At 42.2% G+C, this 22,410-nt stretch overlaps 2 protein-coding genes across 4 annotated transcripts in view; both read right to left on the bottom strand.

Moving 5' to 3' along the window:
- Positions 1 to 17,156, bottom strand: part of WDR88 (WD repeat domain 88) — a gene marked incomplete at both ends in the record, with an annotated part of 59,738 nt that extends 42,582 nt beyond the window's left edge. The window contains 4 exons of the mRNA XM_080645193.1: positions 652 to 715; positions 1,331 to 1,419; positions 2,543 to 2,653; positions 16,815 to 17,156. Coding sequence (XP_080501319.1) covers positions 652 to 715; positions 1,331 to 1,419; positions 2,543 to 2,653; positions 16,815 to 17,156 — 606 coding nt within the window. The remainder of the gene's footprint in view (positions 1 to 651; positions 716 to 1,330; positions 1,420 to 2,542; positions 2,654 to 16,814) is intronic.
- Positions 17,157 to 18,133: 977 nt separating this feature from the next.
- Positions 18,134 to 22,410, bottom strand: part of GPATCH1 (G-patch domain containing 1) — a gene marked incomplete at its 3' end in the record, with an annotated part of 67,971 nt that continues 63,694 nt past the window's right edge. For 2 of the 3 annotated variants that reach the window (XM_080645562.1, XM_080645564.1), the window contains 3 exons: positions 21,572 to 21,669; positions 19,720 to 19,865; positions 18,134 to 18,409 (listed from right to left, as the gene is read on the bottom strand). In XM_080645562.1, coding sequence (XP_080501688.1) covers positions 18,379 to 18,409; positions 19,720 to 19,865; positions 21,572 to 21,669 — 275 coding nt within the window. Of the gene's footprint in view, positions 18,410 to 19,715; positions 19,866 to 21,571; positions 21,670 to 22,410 lie in introns of those variants that run through there. The other variant, XM_080645563.1, reaches the window with a different exon arrangement.

Here is a 22,410-nt window from a genome sequence, read left to right as displayed (position 1 = left end):
CTTGACCAGGAATCAAGCCCGGGCCCCTTTGGTGTGAGGGATGACATTCTAATCACTGAGCAACACCGGCCATGGTGAAAGATTGTTTTTTCAAGGGGAGAAAAGAGGAGGAAGGGAGAGGAGATGCAATGAGGAGCTGCTGGGGGAAGGGCACTGGGAATGGGATAGGAGACTGTGACGAGATGCCTGAGCAGGGCTGGGCTGCTGGGGACTGGGCAGGAGAGAGGGGGGTCTCAGGACAGTTTGGAAGGATGGGTGGTGGCCCCTTCAAGATAGAGAACAGATTGGAAAAGGCCCAGAACCCTTATGCTTTGGCCAAGGGGCCTTTTCCTCTGGCCTCTGTGCTACTTCTTGCCTCATCAAATCCAGACACCTCACAGAGGAGGGTCTCTTTCCCTCAGCCTGAAATGCCATGACCCATTATCCCCACCCCATCCCACTTGTATCATTCCTTCAAGCAGAAGCCCTCCTCCTGCCTGCTCCAGCAAGCTCTCCTTCCCCAATGCCCACCCTCCATCATCTTGGGCCCCTGAGAAAATTCTCTTTTGCTGGAAGACTGGCTTCTCTTCCCACCCCATGCCCAGCCCAAGGCTCCGTGAGGCCCAGCAGGACCCCGTGCACCGACATCTCCACTGGGCAGGGCATGCTTACCAGCAGCTTGCCTGTTTCAAGGTCCCAGGTCCTCAGAGTTTTGTCGTAGGCCGCGGCAGTAATTCTGGAAATAACATGACGAGCATAGGGTCTGTATGACAGAGACCATGCATATGGTTCCCTCATAGAAATTTTTTTATCATTTAGGACCAAGATTGCAAATACTAACACTGTAATCTCTCTAATGATGCTCCATGAGCCTCCCCCGCCCCCCGGAGAGCGGTGGGTTCTCACTGAACACAGAGAGAACCTAACCCAAAGCACACCAGCGCCACTCCCTTCCTTTCATACTCCCTCAGCCGCCCAAATCTGTTCTTTTGTGTTTAGGACGTTAAAGGCATCATCTCTTCTGTTGATAACTGACCATCTTCTTCTAAGGTGATATCTACAACTCACAAGGATCAATTACTTCTGCTCACATGTCTAATTTTTAACAGAAAAAAACATTGATAGCTCATTTCATTCTAAAATGTTTTATTGTACATTTAGTAAAATAATAAAAATGTACCTTTGCCTCAATATATTGCATGTTCCAAGGCAATCGTCCACTACATAAGATAAAATTCCACGAAAATTAAATTCCCATATTGTTTTTACTCAACTGTCCCTGGTGTGCTGTCCACTGGCCTGCCTCCTTACTCTCGCTGTTCCTGACCCGTGTGAAGGAAGCAAAGGTCACCTTCTGCTGTCAGCCGTGACACTGCACTCCAAAATAGGAGCCTTGGGCCCGTCGTCAAAATCCCGGATAATAGATCCCTCCATCGCATCCTCAAATCAACAGGAGAGAGGGACAGAGAGCAAGAGGTCACTGAGGCACTGAATGAAGTTGTGGACTGAGTTCCACATCGGCCCTGAGCTTGTCTATGACAGCAAAGTATGAGAACCACCTGTTCTATGACTCTCATCCAGCTCAAAAGGGTGAAAGGACACCATCCAGGGTCACAGCTAGTGGGTCCCAAATGTGGGGCCTGAACCACGTGGACAGTTCCCAAACCCTCCTGCCTATTCTGCCTGGTTTTGGTACCCACCAATGACAGAAAAGATGCTCCTCCAAGCTACCCTCCACCCGGTTACCTGAACAAGAACCCAGGAACCCCACGCCCAAGTCTCAGGAACCATCCTTGACTCATTCCACCCTGTCCCTCTCCTGCCCCTGAATCTAGAGGAGATTATAAGACTCAGAGTTGACTGCCCTGCACCGTGTGCCCAGCTCCAAGCACACGGTCATCTGTGAGCATTGCCACCCCCAGCCCTGCTCCTAATTGAATGGCAATGCCCCTAAACAGACCTGCCGGGGTCTGCTGGCTGTGCCTAGAGGCTTCAGAAGAGTTCTTGGCAGCCACCTCTCTGCAACCTTGTCTGATCATGACACACACCCCTGTTCCTTGTTCCCCTGCTTCCTGCACCTTGGACACTGATCTCAGGTCTGCCTCTCTCACCCTCTCATCATAAACAGATCCCAGGCCTGGCCACTTTCCTGTCCTCTGTGACCAGCAAGGCCTGGCCATACCATCTCTGTGGATAGAACTCAGTTTTCCAAATAAGCGACCCAAAGAGATGACACAGCGCAGACCCCCCCAGATAGGCCCTAGGCACACTGGGACTCTCCAACAAAAGGTGAGGAGCTCCCAGTCCAGTGGTCTCTATTGCCTGCTCCCACTGTTTCCAAACCAACAGTCTAACAGCTGCTACTCTAACCTCATCTCTCTCCAGTGGCTTGACACTAATGTGAGCCCTCATTTTTGTTTCTCCTTCCAGCACTTTGCTCAAAATGGCCTCCCCAAATCCTTGTGATCCTTGAGAACCGGGACTTTAGTACTGGGGAACTCTCTACAAGAGGCAACGTAAGTATACAGGATGTTTTGATTCCACCTATCATGGGACCACCTACCCACAGCTTCACGGTGCAGTCAAAGGAGCTACTGAGGAGCTTTGTGTCATCCACACAGAAGTGACAAGAACTCACAAGGTTCTGGTGTCCAGTCAGAATTTGAAATGGAATCTGAAAAAAAAAATAGACTGAGTAATTTCAGGAGGTTGCAGAATACAAGCTCAATATTTTAAAAATCAATCGTATTTCTGTACATTTGCAGTGAACAACCTAGAAAATAATTAAGAAAAAATCCATTTATAAAAGCATCAAGATAGGAATAAATTTAACAAAAATATATTACTTATACTCTAAAAATTACAAAACATTATTGAAAGAAATTTTTAAAAAGACTTAAATAAGTGGGAAAACATTCTATGTTCATGGATTAGCAGAATTACTATTGTTAAGATGAAAATACCCTTAAAAACGATTTACAAATTCAACAATAACCCATCAAAATCCTAGCTAAAATTGACAAGCTGATCCTAAAATGTATATGGAAATTTAAAAGAAGCAAAATAGCCAAAATAATCTTGGAAAAGAACAAAGGTGGTCCTGGCTGGGTAGCTCAGTTAGTTGGAGCATTGTCCTGATATGCCAAGGTTGTGGATTTGGTTCCTGGACAGAGCACATACAAGAGTCAACCAATGAGTGCATGAATAGCTAGAACAACAAATCAGTGTTTTTTTTCTCTCTCTCTCTCCCTCCCTCCCTCTCTCCCTCCATCCCTCTCTTTTCCTCTCTCCCCCCTCCCTCCCTTCCTCCTTCCCTTCTTCCCTCTTCCTCTAGAATCAATGAATGAAAAAAATTTGTTTTTTCATAGAAGGTGGAGGGGAAACCAAGATGACAGCATAGGTAAACACCTAAACTGCTGCCTCGCACAACAATATCGAAACTACAACTAAAAGACAAAACAGACACCATCCAGAACCACTGGAAAGCTGGCTGAGTGGAAATTCTACAACTAGAAGGAAAGAGGAAAGCACATTGAGACTCAGAGGAGCTGCAAAAGGCTGAGGTACAGAGACGCGAGAGCGCGGAGAGGACAGGCGGCTGAGTGCATGGGCGTCTGAGTGCACTGGCAGCTGAGTGCATGGCTGGCTTTCCCAAGTGGGAGGGAGATGGAAGCTCCCGACTGCGCTGAACTCCAGTCCCGGGCGAGACTCTGGGAACCCAGACTCATTCGGGGGGAATCTGGACTATCAGGAAAAGAGAAAGCACACTGAGACTCAAGGGAGCTGCAGAAGGCAGAGGTCTGGAGGCGTGTGCGCAGAGAGGACAGACTGCTGAGTGCATAGGCGGCTGAGTGCGCGGCTGGCTTTCTAAAGTGGGAGGGAGATGGAAGCTCCCGACTGCGCTGAACTCCAGTTCCGGGAGAGTTTCTGGGAAGCCAGACTCATTCGGGGAGAAACTGGACTGTCTGGCAGCGGGTGAAACTCGAGGGCAGCTTTCTCTCAGAAGTGCTTGCAGCGATTACCGAGGGACACTGAGACCCAGGGGCCTCATAGGGCAGGGCTGATGGGAAGCCAAGGCTGTCTGCTCAGCCCTGAGACTCCGCCCCATCCAAGCTGAGCACAGAGGCTTTTGCAATTTTGCAAGTCTTGTCTCTGAAGAGTGTCTCCAGCACAGAAGTTCTCCCAGCATAGACACAGCTGATCCTCACAGCCAATTGGCCTGGAGGTCAATTCCTCCCAGTGATACCAACAACAATCAAGGCTTAACTACAACAAGGCTGTGCACACAGTCTACAAAGGGGTGCACCAAGAGTGTCCACCTCAGGTAACTGGGGAGGCTGAGCCACTGTGCCCTAGAGGACACCTACCACACAAAGCTACTCTACCAACTCAGGGAAGCAGCCAAAATGTGGAGACAAAGAAACAGATCATAAATGAAAGAAATGGAGGAAAACAAATGACTGGATATAGAGTTCAAAACCACGGTTATAAAGTTTTTCAAGAATTTCCTAGAAAAGGCCGATAAATTTAGCGAGACCCTCGAAGATATGAAAAAGGATCAACTATAAATTAAGCATACACTGACTGAAATAAAAAATATTATGCAGAGACCTAACAGCAGACTAGAGGATCACAAGAATCAAGTCAAAGATTTGAAATACAAAGAAGCAAAAAACACCCAACTGGAAAAGAAAAAAGAATCCAAAAATTTGAAGACAGTGTAAGAAGCCTCTGGGACAACTTCAAGCGTACCAACATCAGAATTATGGGGGTGCCAGAAGAAGAGAGAGAGCAAGATACTGAAAACCTATTTGAAGAAATAATGACAGAAAACTTCCCCCACCTGATGAAAGAAATAGACTTACAAGTCCAGGAAGTGCAGAGAATCCCAAACAAAAGGAATCCAAAGAGGACCACACCAAGACACATCATAATTAAAATGCCAAGAGCAAAAGACAAAGAGAGAATATTAAAAGCAGCAACAGAAAAATAGTTAATTACCTATAAGGGAGCACCCATACGATTGTCAGCTGATTTCTCAACAGAAACTATGCAGGCCAGACGGGAGTGGCAAGAAATATTCAAAGTGATGAATAGCAAGAACCTACAACCAAGATTACTCTACACAGCAAAGCTATCACTCAGAATTGAAGGTCAGATAAAGAGCTTCACAGATAAGAAAAAGCTAAAGGAGTTCATCACCGCCAAACCAGTATTATATGAAATGCTGAAAGGTATTCTTTAAGAAGAAGAAGAAGAAGAAGAAGAAGAAAAAGGTAAAGATAAAAATTATGAACAACAAATACATGTCTACCAACAAGTGAATCTAAAAATCAAGTGAATTAAAAATCTGATGAACAGAATAAACTGGTGAATCTAATAGAACCGGGGCATAGAAAGGGAGTGGACTGACAATTCTCGGGGGCGGGGGAAAGAGCTGTGGAGGGTGCAGGAAGAGAATGGACAAATATCGTACACTTATGGATGAGGACAATGGGGGGCAGGGGTAAGGGCAGAGGGTGGGTTGGGAACTGGGTGGAGTGGAGCTATGGGGGGGAAAAACAGGAACAATTGTAATAATCTGAACAATAAAGATTTATTAAATTTAAAAAAATAATAAAATAAAAAATAAAAGGTGGAGGGCTCATAATTTCCAATTTTAAAACTTACTACATAAAAGTTACAAAAATTGGGACAGTGTAGGACTGGTAAGATAAACACATAGATCAGTGGTTCTCAGCCTTTCTAATGCAGTGACCCTTTAATACAGTTTCTCATGTTGTGGTGACCCCGACCATAAAATTATTTTCGTTGCTACTTCATAACTGTAATTTTGCTACTGTTATGAATCGTAATGTAAATATCTGTGTTTTCCGATGGTCTTAGGCTCTACAGCAGCGGTTCTCAACCTGTGGGTCGCGACCTGTAGAACTGCTAGCAGGGTAGCCTAAGACCATCGGAAAACACAGATATTTACATTATGATTCATAACAGCAGCAAAATTACAGTTATGAAGTAGCAACAAAAATAATTTCATGGTTGGGGGTCACCACAACATGAGGAACTGTATTAAAGGGTCGCGGCATTAGAAAGGTTGAGAACCACTGACATAGATTGATAAAATAGAATTGAGAATCCAAAAATAATCCCTCATGTTTTTTGGTCAGTCGATTTTGACAAGGATGCCAAGATAATTAAAGATGGAGAGAGAATAGTCTTTTCAACAAATGGTACTGGGACAAGGAAATATCCACATGCAAAAAGAATGAAGTTGGACCTTTACCTGACACCATATACAAAATTAACTCAAAATGGATCAGAGACCTAAATATGAGAGCTAAAACTACAATATTCTTAGAAGAAAATATAGGTGTAAATCTCTATGAACTTGGGTTAGACAATGGTTTCCTAGACTAAAAGCACAAGCAGCAACAACAATGATAAACTGGATATTACATTAATTTTAAAAAATTAAAAACTTTTGTTCTTCAAAACACAACATCAAGAAAGTAAAAAAATGAACGGAATGGAAGAAAATTTTTGAAAATCATACATTAGATAAGGAACTTATTCTAGAATACATAAAGAACTCTTAACACTCAACAATAAAGTAGCCACACCACCCAGGAAGTGGTAGAGTGTTAAGTGGTGCAGTGTTATTCGAAACTGGATTGGGTTAACTGTAAATATATATTGCAAACTCAGGGCAACCACTAATAAAAAAAGGTAAAACAAAAGGAAACAAAAAACAACCCACTACATCTGATATGCTGAGAAAAGAGAGAAAATGGAATCACAGGCAATGCTCCATTAAAACCTGAAGGAAAACAAAAACAAAAACAGAAGAGTGGAAGCAAAAATAAGAATAAAAAACAAGAGTAACAAATAGAAAGCAGTAAAAAAAATAGAGTATATGTTAATTCAACTATATCAGCAATCACTTTGAATAGTCTAATCCACAAATTAAAAGATAGAGACTGCTTGCCCAGCCTGTGTAGCTCAGTGGTTGTGTTAACCTGTGAACCAGGAAATCGCAGTTGGATTCCCAGTCAGGGCACATGCCCACGTTGCAATAGGGGGCATGCAGGAGGCAGCCAATCGATGATTCCCTCTCATCATCAATGTTCCTATCTCTTTATCTCTCTCCTTTCCGCTCTGAAATCAATAAAATATATTTAAAAGACAGAGATTATCAAGATGGATCAAAAAACAAGATCTAACAATATGTTGTCTACACGAAACCCATTTTAAATATGAAGACACATATAGATTAAAAATAAATGGATGGAGGCCCCAGCTGCATGGCTCAGTTGCACCAAAAAGGTTGTGAGTTCAATCCCCAGTCAGGGCACGTATGGGAGGCAACCAATTGATGTTTTCTCTCACATCGATGTTTCTTTCTCTTCTCTCTCTCTCTCTCTCTCTCTCTCTCTCTCTCTCTCTCTCTCTCTCTCTCTCTCTCCCCCCCCCCTCTCTCCCTCCTTTCATCTCTCTCTAAAAATGAATAAAAATGTTGCTCAGTGGTTGGGCATCGACCCACGAACCAGGAGGTCACAGTTCAATTCCCAGTCAGGGTACATGCCAGGGTTGCAGGCTCGAACCCTAGTAGTGCAAGAGGCAGCCAATCAATGATTCTCTCTCATCATTGATGTTTCTATTTCTCTCTTCCTCTCCCTTCCTTTCTCTGAAATCAATAAAAACATATTTTTTGAACTAAAAATAAAAACATATCCTCAGGAGAGGATATTTTAAAAAGAAAATGGATGGAGGAAAATGTACCATGTTAACACTAATCAAAAGAAAGCAAAAGTAAAAAAAGAAAGAGTAGCTATAAAAAGAGGTATTACACAATGACATAAGGGTCAATTCTCCAAGAAGATACAATAATCCTAAACAAGTATGTGCCTAACACCAGACTACATGAGGCAAAAACTAATAAAATTACAAAGAGAAATAGACGAGTCCACTATTATAGTTAGAGACTTCAGTACCCCTCATTAGAAATGAACAGATTCAGCAGCACATAGTAAGGATATAGTGGAATTCAACAATTCCATTAACAAGCTGGATATAATAGATATCTTTAGACTACTTCATCCAACAACAGCAGAATACACATTCTTTTCAAACTCATATAGAACATTTACCAAAATAGACCATATTCTAGGCCATAAAACAAACCTTAACAAATTTTAAAGAACATAAATCATACACTGAGTGGCCAGATTATTATGATCTCTCAATGCATAATAATCTGGCCACTCAGTGTATATCCTATATAATAAAAGGCTATTACGCAAATTGTCCCCTCGACCAGGAGTTCAACCAGCAGGCAGGCTGGCCAACTGCCCATGTCCCCTCCCCCTGGCCGGACCCCACCCATGCACGAATTCATGCACCGGGCCTCTAATATACATATATATATACACCTATATATGTGTATACACACACACACACACACACACACACACACATACATACACTGAGTGGCCACATTATTATGCATTCAGAGATCATAATAATCTGGCCACTCAGTGTATACTGTCTGTTCTCAAACACAATGGAATTAAACTAGAAATCAATGACAGAAAGATGGTTGGAATGCCAAAATACACAGAGACTCAACACATTTATAAATAACACATGGTTCAAAAAAGAAATCTCAGGGAAATTTAAACAAATATTTTGAACTAAACAAAAATAAAAACACAACTTAAAATTTGTGAAATGCATTGAAAAGTGTGCTTAAAGGGATATTTATGTCATTGAGTGCATATATTAAAAAGAAGATCTAAAATTAATGATCTAAATTTCCACCCTAGAAAAATAGAAAAAGAAGAATGAATTAAATCCAAAGTAAGAAGAAGAAGAAAAGAAATAAGGATTAGAGCATAAATCAATGAAATCGAAAACAGGAAATTAATAGAGAAAACCAATTTACCCAAAAGCTAATCTTTTAAAACATCAACTGTGCCCTAACCGGTTTGGCTCAGTGGATAGAGCGTCGGCCTGCGGACTGAAAGGTCCCAGGTTCGATTCCGGTCAAGGGCATGTACCTTGGTTGCGGGCACATCCCTGGTAGGGGGTGTGCAGGAGGCAGCTGATCGATGTCTCTCTCTCATCGATGTTTCTAACTTTCTGTCCCTCTCCCTTCCTCTCTGTAAAAAATCAATAAAATATATTAAAAAAAAAAAAAATCAACTGTAACCTGGACAACTAAGAAAAAAATAGAGGGGACACAAGTTACTAATATAAGAAATAAAAGAGACAGCACTACAGATTCTACGGACATTAAAAAGATAACCAAGGAATACTATAAGTAACTCTATTCCCACAAATTTCATAGCTTGAAATGCAATTGGCTAAATTCAAATTTGAAATAGACTAATTCCTTGAAAGATACAATTTGCTAAAACTTACATGAGAAAAAATAGATAACTTGAATAGGCTTTTTTCTATTAAAAAAAAATCACTAATTAATAACTTTTCAGAACAGAAAATACCAGGCCAAGATGGGTTCACTAGTGAATTCTACCAAATATTTAAGGAATAAATTATACCAGGTTTCTACAATCTCTTTCAGATGATAGAAGTAGAGGGAATATTTCCTAACTTATTTTGTAAGGCTGTCTAGCATTACCCAAATATCAAAACCAGACAATGACATTACAAAAAAGTAAACTACAGACCATTATCTCTCATGAGCAAAAATCCTCATCCAATATTAGCAAATAAAATCCAACAATGTATAGAAAGAATTATATATCATGACCCAGTGGGATTTATCTCAGGTATGCCAGACTGGTTCAATATTCAAAAATAAATTAATGTAACCCATCACATCAATAGGCTAAAAAAGAAAATAATGTGATCTTATCAATAGGTGCAGAAAAAGCATTTGACAAAATTCAACACCCATTCATTATAAAAAATTGCTCAGCAAACTAGAGGGGAAGTTCTCAACTTGACAAATAAATATCTAGCCCTAACTGGTTTGGCTCAGTGGATAGAGCAGGGGTGGGCAAACTTTTTGACTCGAGGGCCACAATGGGTTCTTAAACTGGACCGGAGGGCTGGAACAAAAGCATGGATGGAGTGTTTGTGTGAACTAATATAAATTCAAAGTAAACATCATTACATAAAAGGGTACGGGCTTTTTTTTTATTTCAATAGTTTTATTCATTTCAAATATTTTAACAAGAAGACTGTAAACACTAATTATTATAATTTGAAACTTCAAAAAATGGAGGAATCATAGCACAATAACATTCCTTATATTGAAGATGGCAAAGGCAAAATAAAATTGCCTAACAAAGGAAAGGTACAAAAGCCTTTCAAATTAAACTTAAATATAATAAAATAATTTAAAACTAAAACAAATAGAAAGAAAAGAACAAAATGTGTAAACAGTAAATTAAACATTTTCTTTAGTGCAACTTCCAAATTATGCCCGGGACATAGATGTAGATGGCAATGTAGACTGGGTTGAAAGGTTTTTGGTCTTTAAAACATCAACTTCAGTGGGAACAGTGTTGTTGGTCTCCTTTTTAGCTAATGCTCTGATACTGTGCTCTCCAGGGGTGTGTCTCCCTACATCACCACGATAACGTGTCTACGCATTCCCAGGGTGATGTCGGGGGACGCGTCTGCGGGCATTACAAGGAGCCTCTGGAAGATTGAGAGGTTGTTCCTTCTACTGAATAGGCAGATATAAATCCGCCCACTCAGAAGAAGGAGCTGCGGCCATGTTTCCCGACGTTGCCATGTTAACACTGCTGCTGGTGAAGGAGCGGAGGGGAGAGCAAGAGAATCCTCCGCTCTTTCGGCTCTGCGGGCCGGATAGAACAGCCGAACGGGCCGGATCCGGCCCGCGGGCCGTAGTTTGCCCACGGCTGGGATAGAGCGTCGGCTTGCGGACTGAAGGGTCCCAGGTTAGATTCTGGTCAAGGGTATGTACCTTGGTTGCGGGCACATCCCCAGTAGGGGATGTGCAGGAGGCAGCTGATTGGTGTTTCTCTCTCATCGACGTTTCTAACTCTCTCTCCCTCTCCCTTCCTCTCTGTAAAAAGTCAATAAAAGATATTTAAAAATAAAAATAAAAATAAATATCTACAAAAACCCTTCAACTAACATAATATTTAATGGTAAGAAACTCAAAGCTTTCCCACTAAGATCAGGTATGATGCAAAAGTGTTCCCTCTTACCACTCCTTTTTAACTTTGTACTAGAAGTTCTAGCTCATGTAATAAGACAATAAAAGGCATAACATTGGGAAAGAAGAAATAAAACTGTACTAGTTCATAGATGACATTATCACCTATATACAAAATCGAAAATAATCAACAAAACACTTCTGGAACTAATAGTGATTATAGAAAGGTTGTAGGATACAAGGCTAATATGCAGAAGGTTAACCACTTTCCTATATACTAGTACTAGCAATGAACAAGTGGAATTTTAACTTTAAAACACAGTATCATTAAAAAAAAAAAAAGAATAAAACACAGTATTATTTACATTAGCACCAAAAAAATTAAATACTTCAGTTTATGTATAACAATATATGTCAAAGATCTATATAAGGAAAACTACAAAATTCTGATGAATAAAATCAAAGAACTAAATAAATGGAAAGATAGTCCATGTTCATGGATAGGAAAACTCAATATTGTCAAGATGTCAGTTTTTCCCAACCTGACCTACGGATTCAGTGCAATCCCAATCAAAATCTCATCAAGTTATTTTGTGGATATTGACAAACAGATTCTAAAATTTAGAGAGGCAAAATATCCAGAACATCTATTGAAGGAGAAGAAAGTTGAAGGAATGACATGACCTGACCTCAAGATTTACTGTAAAGCAACAGAAATTAAGACACCATGGTGTTGGTGGGAGAATAGACAAATAGATCAATGGACAGAATAGAGGGCCCAGAAATAGACCCACATAAGTAAAATTAACTGTTTTTGGACAAAGGAGAAAAGTCAATACAATGGAAAAATGATAGTGTTTCAACAAATGGTGCTGGAACAACTTGGGCATCCACATGCAAAAAATAAATAAATCTAGACACAGACCTTAAACCCTTCATAAAAATTAACTCAAAATAGATCACACACATAAATGTAAAATGAAAATTTATAAAGTTCCTAGAGAATAACATAGGAGAAAATCTGGACATTCTTGGCTGGGTATGGCAATGACTTTGTAGCTATGACACCAAAGGGACAATCCTTGAAAAAACAATTGACAAGCCAGACCTAATAAAAATTTTAAACTTCTGCTCTGTGAAAGACCATGTCAAGAGAACAGAAAGACAAGCCGTTAGACTGGGAGAAAATATTTGCAAAAGACACCTCTGATAAGTGACTGTTATCCAAAATTGAGTTGGCCCTTATATACTCAGGTTTCCCATCTGCTGATTCAACCAACTATGTATAAAAAATATCAGAAAAAGAAGTTACAACATTGCAGATGTGAACTACAGTATGTAGTTAGGCCTACAATGATGGCTGAGGCTATACTAAACATACACAGACTTTTTTTCTTGTTATTATTCCTAAACAATACAGTGTAAGTATTTGTATATCATTTATATGTACTAGAGGCCTGGTGCACAAAATTAGTGCATGGAGGGGGGGTTCCCTCAGCCCAGCCTGCACCCTCTCCAATCCGGGACCCCTCGGGAGATGTCTAACTGCCGGTTTAGGCCCGATGCCGGGGATCGGGCCTAAATTGGCAGTCAGACATCCCTCTCACAATCTTGGACCACTGGCTCCTAACCGCTCACTTGTCTGCCTGCCTGGTCGCTCCCCGCTGCTGGCCTGGTCACCCCTAACTGCCCCCTCCTGCTGGTCTGGTTGCCCCTCACTGCCCCCCTGCCAGCCTAATCGCCCCCAACTGAACCATCCCCCCGCCGGTCTGGTCACCCCTAACTGCCCCCTCCCACTGGCCTGGTCGCCTCTTACTGCCCCCCTGCCGGCCTGGTCACCCCCAACTGCCCCCCTCTGCCAGCCTGGTCGCCCCTAACTGCCCCCCACCTGCCAGCCTGGTCACCCTCAACTGTCCCCCCGTGCCAGCCTGGTCACTCCTCATGGCCCCCCCACTGGCCTGATTGAACCACGCAGTGTGCTTGTTCAGTCATTTGGTCATCCCTCACTAACCCCCCTGCCAGCCTGGTCGCCCCACGCAGCCTACTTGTTCAGTCACTTGGTCGTCCCTCACTAACCCCCCTCTGGCCTGGTTGCAGGCAGCCATCTTGTGATGGCGTGATGGTCAATTTGCATATTATCGCTTTATTCTATAGGATTAGGCATTATAAGTAATCTAGGGATGATTTAAAGTAGGTGTGGCTTAGTGGTTGAGCATCAACCTATGAACCAGGAGGTCATGGTTCAATACCTGGTCAGGGCACATGCCTGGGTTGCAGGCTCTATCCCCAGTGTGACAATCTTTCCACACTGTGGGACATGCAAGAGGCAGCCGATCAATGATTCTCTCACATCATTGATGTTTCTCTCTCTCTCTCCCTCTCCCTTCCTCTCTGAAATCAATAAAGAAAATATTTTTTTAAAAGTATATGAGAAGATTACTTAGGTTATATGCAAATCCTACACCTTTTTACATAAGGACTTCAACATCTGTGAATTTTGGTATCTTGGGCATGGGGGAAGGGTCCTAGAACCAATTCCCCAAGGACACCAAGGCACAACTGTATATAAAGAACTTTCAAAGCGCAACAATAAATAAACAACACAAGTAAAAAACAGGCCAACAATCTTAATAGACACAATATAAGATATACAGATAGCAAATAAGCAGGTGAAAAGATATTCCTGACATGTCATCAGGAATTTGAAAATTAAAACAACAATAATAATATTTGAATGGCCAAAATCCAGAACACTGACAACACTGTATGTTGACAAGGATGTGAAGCAATAGGAACTCACATTCATTGCTGGTGGGGTTGCAAAATGGTACAGATATCTTGGAAGACAGTTCGGCAGTTTCTTGCAAAACTAAACATATTCTTTTTGTTGTTGTTTTGTTAATCCTCACCCAAGTATATTTTTTCCATTGATTTTTAGAGAGAATGGTCAGGAAAGGGAGAGACAGAGAGAAATATCAATGTGAAAGAGACACATTGATTGGTTGCCTCCAGCACACACCAGGGCCAGGGAACCTACAACCAAGGTTCGTGCCTTTAAACGGAATCGAACCTGTGACCCTTCAATCCGCAGGCCGACGCTCTATCCACTGAGCCAAACTGGCTAGGGCAAACTAAACATATTCTTAACATATAATTCAGCAATCACATGCCTTTGTTCAGAGTTTTATAGAACTTCCCAACTTCTGTCAATCTGATGGATTATAAAAACCTCAGGCCAAAAAAATCATAAGCCACCTGAGTGTGCATCCACAAGAAACTGGTTAAATCCATCAGAGGACAGCTAGCCAATGGGATACTTACTACTGTATTCATAAAAAGGAACAAGGACGTTCTTTTTCTTTCTTCTTTTTTTCTTTTTTTTGTGTGTATGTGTGTGTGTGCCTTAAATTTACTTTATTCCAAAATATATTTTATCTAATTTTAAATTTACATAAAGTCTGTGTGAATTTAAAATACTCCTTACGGTTGGTTTTATAAGGTGGGGGAGGTTTCATAAATTAAACCTCATGGAGGAAAACAGTAAACTGCCCCCCACCTCCCAGCTGGGATCTAGCACTAGGGTCTGTGATTTTGATCTCCTGGGGAGCCAGGAGCAGCTACACTGGCAGAGAGAGAAAGCAGAAGGGCCTTGGGTCCAGATCCTACAAGAACTAGGGGTCTGTCAGCTTTGTTGTGGTTGAAACCTTGGAAAGCAGCTCAGCTCAGTTTCCACTGGCACTCAGGTGGCACCCACACAGTATCCCAGGGCAGGGGGCTTCCTGGCCTGGCCAGGCGCTGGCACCAGGTCGGCCAGGCTGGGTAGGGGTGGGGTGGAGATCAATCCAAGGAAGTTATTCCTTCATTGATGTGGAAAGATCCCTAAAATATATTCATTAAAAAATTTGTTTTAGCCTGGCCGGAGTGTCTCAGTTGATTGAGTGTCGTCCCATGCACTGAAAGATTGCCAGTTGGATTCCCGATCAGGGCACATACCTGGATTGCTGGTTCAATCCGGGCCAGGGCATGTGTGGAAGGCAAGCGATGGATATTTCTCTCACATCAATGTCTCTTTCTCTCTCCCTCTTTCTCTCTCTCTCCCTCTCCCTCCCTCCTTCTTTCTTTCTCTCCATGCCTCTCTCTCTCTAAGCATGCCCTTAGGTGAGGATTTAAAAAAAATTTTAAGGTGCAAAAGGGGTCTATAAAGTATGCCTCAATTTATGTATGTACTGGTAAATTCATAAAACACCTCTGTAAGGATACAAAAGAAACTAAAAACATATGTTGCGCCTCTAGAGAGAAACAGGGAAGTTGGAGGGCAAGGGAGCTAAAGAGACTTTTGGGTTGTTTTTTTAAGCTTTTATATCTATTGAATTTGAATCTTGAGAATGTTCTGTTGAGAATATAAATAAAATATAATCCCTGTGCTCTCCTTTAACTTTACTGTTAAAAAATCAGAATAAATAGCATAACTCAAAGCAGGGCAAAGCATTTTGCTTTCTCTTCAGACAACTTCCCATGGAGACCCCAGTGCAGGGTGGGTGTCAGCCAGTGACAGTCTGCTCTGAGGACAGCTGGGGAAGCCTAGATCTCAGTCTGATCCAGGTTTTCCATCTGTGTGCGGGAGAGCCTTGCTCCTATCCCTGCAATGAATGCAGGCATTCGCCAGGCATAGGTTATATTTCTTTCCAGTCTTTCACTGAACTTGACCATCTTTTTCCATGAGAGCACTTCAGTCTTTCTTCAGCCCAGGGAGATTTTCTTGTTTTCCTCCTGTGTTTCCTCTCCTACACCTCTCACATGCACGTTGGCTCTTCCGGATCTCTCCTGTGTTGTTTGCTGACCTTCTGTTTCAGCTCTCCCCTCCAATGTCAAAGCCTTCATGGAGGATTTGGCTTGAAAATCCTCTTTTTCACCCCCAAGAATTTTCTCTGTTCACAGATTATTTCCTCTTTCCAGCTGCAGTCTTCTTTTTTTTTCTTCTTCTTTTTGTATCAACACAACATCTCTCCAACATCACTGAGAATACAAAGTAGTGCCCTGGCAAGAGTGGTTCAGTTGGTTGAGCGTTGCCCCATGCACCAGGGGGTCCCGGGGTTGGCTTCCCAGTCAGGGCACATGCCCAGGTTGTGAGCTCTGTTCCCAGGAGAAGGCAGCTGATCGATGGTTCTCTCTTACTGATGTTTCTTTCTCGCTTTCCCTTCCTCTCTCTAAATTCAGTAAAAATATATATTTTAAAAAGAATACGAAGTAGTGTTGTTAGGTGTTTATGTTTTTATTTTATTATTGCTATTCTAAGTTTTCTGTTGCTGCTAGTGCTGTTTAATGGATAGGGAAAGCTCCTTCATGACTTAGGAATGTCACCATGGGGATATTTAGGGGCTCAGCGGAGACCCCAGAGTCTGGGTTGGGTCAGGGTAGCTGCTTTAAAACACTGTCCCCACCACCCACCCCCTTCCCAGGACAATCCTGTTTCCCCAGCGACTTCCAGAGGGAAGCCCCGAGCCTGCAGCCACGTCTAAGCCTTTGTCCACTGGGTGCGCCTCAAGCAGGGGCCTGGGCGCAGAGCTTCCCTGGAGGCCCTAGCGAAGCCAGGAGCGTCTGTCACGGGTGCTCTCGCGTGTGCTCTTACCCTCCCCATGTGTGGGGAACAAGCCCCAGCCCCTCCCCCAAGGGCAGTTCTAACCTTGGAGAGGGGCTCCTGGTCGCCCCAGAACGTCTTTTCAGGCATTGGGCGCTTCTCGGGCACTTTCTGTTCCATGGCCAGGGGATTGAGGGAGGGCAGTATGTGACTCCGCCGAATCTCCGAGGCCAGCCTCTTGAAGTGAACAACAGCCTTGATCAGGGTCACCCACCGCAGCCTTCTGCGTCCGAGGGCGCCATCCGCGGCTGGGACCAAGGGCGGCTGCACACTACCTTCCGGGGACGCTTTCTTCCCATCCTTGTCCCGGTATTTTGGGGAGCTTGTCTTCCCACCCTTGTACGGGTATTTTGGGGAGCTGGAAGGGCGCGGTGGCTGGGAGGCCATCTTGGAGCAGTGCCTGCCAGTGGCCAGCACAGGGCCTGGCTGCAAACGGTGGCCTCGCGTGCCCCGCGCCCCGCCACACCGCCCCTCCCCTAGAGGCCCGGCAATCTCGCTGCTTCCTCTCTTCGGAGAACAGGGGCTTCGAATTCTGGACACAAAAGCACGGAGGCCACAAGTATGTAACCTTAGGCCCCATCCTCAAGACCTTGTCTTCCTGGCTCCCTCTCCCAGGACAATCTCTGTGTGTCCTCTGCCTCTGTAGGGGCTCTCAGTCAACCCACTTTATGTCAACAGAGAAATGGTCATAAGTTAGAGAATAGGTTCTGGATGAATTGAGATGTAGTTATTAGGGGCGGGTACACACAATATGTAGAGCATGAGGGAAATATCTGTCACAGTGCCAATGAAAATAACAGAACAAAATGTCAGTGTCACTCAGGCAGTAGTCCTACCGTTAGAAAAAGACTGTATGGATATTACAAAATATCCAGGGTTGTCAGCTCTGGGTGGGTAGAAGTGCTTTTCTTTCCTTTCTCCTTTAAAAATTGTTCTGATTTTTCTATGGTATTATTTTAATAATATTAGAAAACTCTGTAATTTACTTTTATCAAAGGTCTCATCAGTACAGAGGAGGCAGCCTCAGAGAAGGGGCCGGAGGGTGGGCGCATACTTTCTGGCTCTTGGTCTTGGTGCCTCGGATACATTGGTTACTTCTACACTGAGAGGCTGAGGGCACCTACCAGGATCCTGGCACTGCTCCACCCATTGGATTCCTGGCTGCCATCAACCACCAGAGGGAGGAGCCAGACACAGGGAGACACTGCAGGAGGGGAAAGGAACCCACCACCTCCCTCTATCCAAGTCCTTAGATAAGTTCAACTGTCCTTGTTTGGACTTGGCTTTCTTCATAACAAAACGAGAGAACAGTCTTTACTTTTCATTCTGTTTTAGAGTTTCAAGAAATAAAAAATCAAGAAGGAAATAGAAAAATCCATTTTAATTAAACTGTACCATCTGAATTTTTTCCTGATACTAACTGAAGTTAAAAATAGAAACCAATTTCTGTGACCTTCCAAGGCAGCCTTTGAAATGTCAAGGTTTTAAAAATTATTTTACAGCATGAATTTACATATAAATACAATCTGTACAATGTATTAACTGAGCAATCAATGGACTTCCATCATGGAGGAGATATGGTTTCGGAACAGGCCAGGGCAGAGTTCAACTACTGCCTCCGTAGGGGAAGATGTTTTAACCTGGAAACAGAAGTAAAAGAGAGAAGGAAAGTTAGATATGAACTGAAAGACAAAACAGCTCAATTTTATCAATGCTTCACTATGCTATGACACTTGGATGCAGGGGTTCTTTTTCATCACTGCTAATATACTCACCCTGACTAATACTGGCTATACATTTGGAGAAAGTTAGATGGTTACACTATTCTGTATAAAATAAAAAATAAAAACTATAAAAGCCTGAAAAGTTTACATATATATAAAATCTCAAGGTAGGGAAGGCCTTTAAAAGACATAAATGAAAAACATACCAAAAAAATTGGTTAAATGAGTGCATCAAAAATTAAAGCTTCTGTACAACAAAGAGTTAAAATTATATGACAGGTAACACACTTAAACACAAAGGATTAATATCCAAAATTATTATTTTTTAATTACTAAAAACCAGTAAAACCATCTCACAGGAAACAGAACACTGTGCAGGCACATGAGCAAGCTGTTCACAAAAGAGCACATGGCAAAGGCTGAGACACATAGGAAAGGATGCTCAACCTCGTTAGTAATGCAGGAAATGAAAATTAAAAGGCGATGCCATTCTTTACTCATCATACTGGCAAACATTTCTGTACCATTTATAGTTGATGTAATAACAAGGTGCTTTCATAATCTAAACTGATACAGCCACTTTTGGAAACAATCGGGCAGTATTTATTCATTCTAAATGTTCACACTCTATGCTACATGAAATTATGTTATTTATATTAAAAATGCAGCCCTAGCTGGTTTGGCTCAGTGGATAGAGCATCGGCCTGTGGACTGAAGGGTCCCGGGTTCGATCCCAGTCAAGGGCACATGCCGGGTTGTTGGCTGGATCCCCAGTGGGAGGTGTGCAGGAGGCAGCCGATCAATGATTCTCTCTCATCACTGATGTTTCTATCTCTCTCTCTCCCTCTCCCTTTCTCTCTGAAATCAATTAAAATATATATATATATATTAAAAAAAAAACATAATAAAATGCATATGTACACATTACCAGTGTATAGTTAAGCAAAAAATTCTTATAAGTTACATGTGAAACTAACAGCAGAAGTTACTGTGGAAAGAGAAGTTTGGGGAATTGATCAAGGGCCACTTTAAGTTTTATCTGTAAGGTATGAATTTTCACAATGATAACATATTCACATACTACATATGTAATTAAAAGTTAACTTTTTAACAAGCCTATTTAATATGCAAATTTATCATTTCTGACATTTGCCTCTAAGCAAATACATCAAGATTTTAATGAGCCTTTGAAAGGTTCCTGAAAACCACTGTCTTCCATTGCCTACCGTCTTAGCAGTTCCTGAGGTGACATGTCTGCGGTATCTTCTTCACTCTGGCTGTCACTGCTGTCAGCACTCTCAGAACTACTACTTTTCTCTGACTTTTTATTCTTTTGCTTGCTTTTGTGTTTGTGCTTCCGATGTTTCTTTTTCTTAAAAAAAAAAAAAAAAAGTTGCTGGAATACACAAGCTCACACACTAACACACGTGTTTCCCTTCCTAATTCAGTACAATGACAGGCTAATGAGGCATTTGATTGCTGGAGTCATTCAAAAACAATAGCAAAACCTCATTCAGGATGAACTTTAGCCTAGTGTGAAACAGGCCAGGAACACACAGCTCTGCACACTGTCCACAGTGCCCCCACTCACAGAACTGATCCTCTAGCAATAGGCACAGCAGAACCAAGCAAATGAAGGCAGGATATTGCCTTCACACTTAGCGCCCCTCTTATCCAAGGTGACCCCTGCCTCTTCCCATAAACCTGACTGGCCCATTTTGTTAGGCGTGTATGGTAAACTACACATCAGGATGGCAAACACCCTGGAAATGCACAAAGAAGAAACTGGTAGAAAGTCAGAGAACGCGGATACACTGGTAAGAAACCAATGAATTTGATTTTTGAACCTACCTTTTAGCACCAACTTTTTCCTTTCACTACAAGTGAACTTTCCTCATCTTCTATGCTCAGGAACCATTTTTTTCTAATAATCAGGGAGCAGTTTCTAATAAATTCTACTACTGCCCAGACCACTTTGGGTACCCAACACTAATATTAACTGAATTAAAAGCCTGTGTCACCCTGGCTAGTTGCCCAATAGATAGAGCAACAACCTGCACACAGTAGGGTCACAGATTCAATTCCTGGTCAAGGGCACGTACCTGGGTTGCAGGTTTGAGCCCCAGCCCCAGTCATGTGGGAGGCAATCAATCGATGTGTCTTTCTCACACTGATGTTTCTTTCTTTCTCTCTCTCTCTCTCTCTCTCTCTCTCTCTCTCTCTCTCTCTCTCTCTCCTCCTCCTCCTCCTCCTCCTCCTCCTCCTCCTCCTTCCCTTCCACTCTCTAAAAAGCCATGCAAAAATTTCCTCAGGTGAGCATTCATAAAAAAATAAAAATTAAAAAAGCCTGTGCCTAACTAAAAAGAAGACTTGGCTCTAGCTGATTTGGCTCAGTGGATAGAGCGTCAGATTGAGGAATGAAGGGTCCCTGGTTTGATTCCCTGTCAGGGCACATACCTGGGTTTCGGGCTCGATCCCCAGTAGGGGGCATACAGGAGGCATCCCATCAATGATTCTCTTTCATCATTGATGTTTCTATCTCTCTCTCCCTCTCCCTTCCTCTCTGAAATCAATAAAAATATATTTAAAAATAAAAAAGAAGACATGGATGATGAGATAAGGGATGTCAACAGTGAACACATACATTATACATTCAGGTTTTCTTTATTTCAAATACTAAACTATGGACCAACATCTCTATGTAATGAGAAATGTCCAAAATAACACCTTCATTTAATACTGAATGAATGCTCAAATAAAATTTTTGTTATTTAATACTCAACCATTACTCTAAGATACTTAAATGCCCCTTTTCCTGATTTTTAATGATCACAAAAACTTTTTTAAGTATAACTGAACAAATTAAAATATTCCATTTGAAAGAAATACAAAGTTTCTGAAAATCGAGGGTTTACAAAGAATGTCTAGTCCACACTTCTGTCAAGGTGTTGAAAAACCCATGTGCCCCATCTTGGCCACAAGACACTCTCAGCGGGCTTCCTGGGGGCCTGTCTGGATGACAGAAGCAGGAGTGACAAGCCCCACACCCTGAGCCCAGGACACCCAGCAGCCACTCACCTTCTCTTTCTTCCGTCTGTGCTCTTTCTTGGTCCTGTGTTTTTCTTTGTTCTTTTTATGTTTCTCTTTCTGAGGAGCCTCAAGTTGCTGGCGAGCATCTGAAACACAAATGCAATAAACACATGAACTACAGGGGGAAATAAAGCTAAATTCTCGAATTAGGAATATGCCTTCGATGGGATGATTAACATTAAGGCAGAACTCCTGCCCTGCCTCACTGATACACAAATAGATTAGCATATCACGTGTTAGCTCTATTTAGGGAATTCCAGAAACATGTATACACACACTTTGAATAATTATAAAGGCAGCGTTTATTAAAATACTTTTCATTTTCAAAATTGAGCTATCAGCTGTTACAGTGTGTATACATTTTTGGGGGACACCCTGCATTTAAAAACTGCCAGAAACATCAACGTAAGACCTGTGTGATCCAATAAGCATCTTGCCAGATGAAGATTCTAGTCTTAGAATACCCATAAGCCTTTGTAATTTAACATCCTAGAGTAAGCTCAGAGTCTGAACCTCACCTGTGTCGCCAGCTCTGTGATCGATCTTGGGCACCTTGCTTAACCTCTTCAAGTCTCAGATTCCCCTTCCATAAAACAGGGATAAGAAGAATCCCTATCTCCTTAGGGACATAGAGAGGATTAGATGGGACTTCATACATGAATCCCATAGCCTGGAATCTGGCATATAAGCTCCTCTCACATCACCCTCCCTTCACAAAAGCACATTCAACAGGAATTTGTCTTAAAGTAGAAACACTAAAACACTAGCATCAGAGCAACACAATATATGTAATCATTAAAATTACAAGTTGCAGGCACCTAAATTCT

Source organism: Plecotus auritus, assembly GCF_963455305.1.
Source record: "Plecotus auritus genome assembly, chromosome: 10".
NCBI lineage: Eukaryota > Metazoa > Chordata > Mammalia > Chiroptera > Vespertilionidae > Plecotus > Plecotus auritus.
Note: the sequence above shows the minus strand (reverse complement) of the source record. Positions and strands in the feature narration are given on the sequence as shown.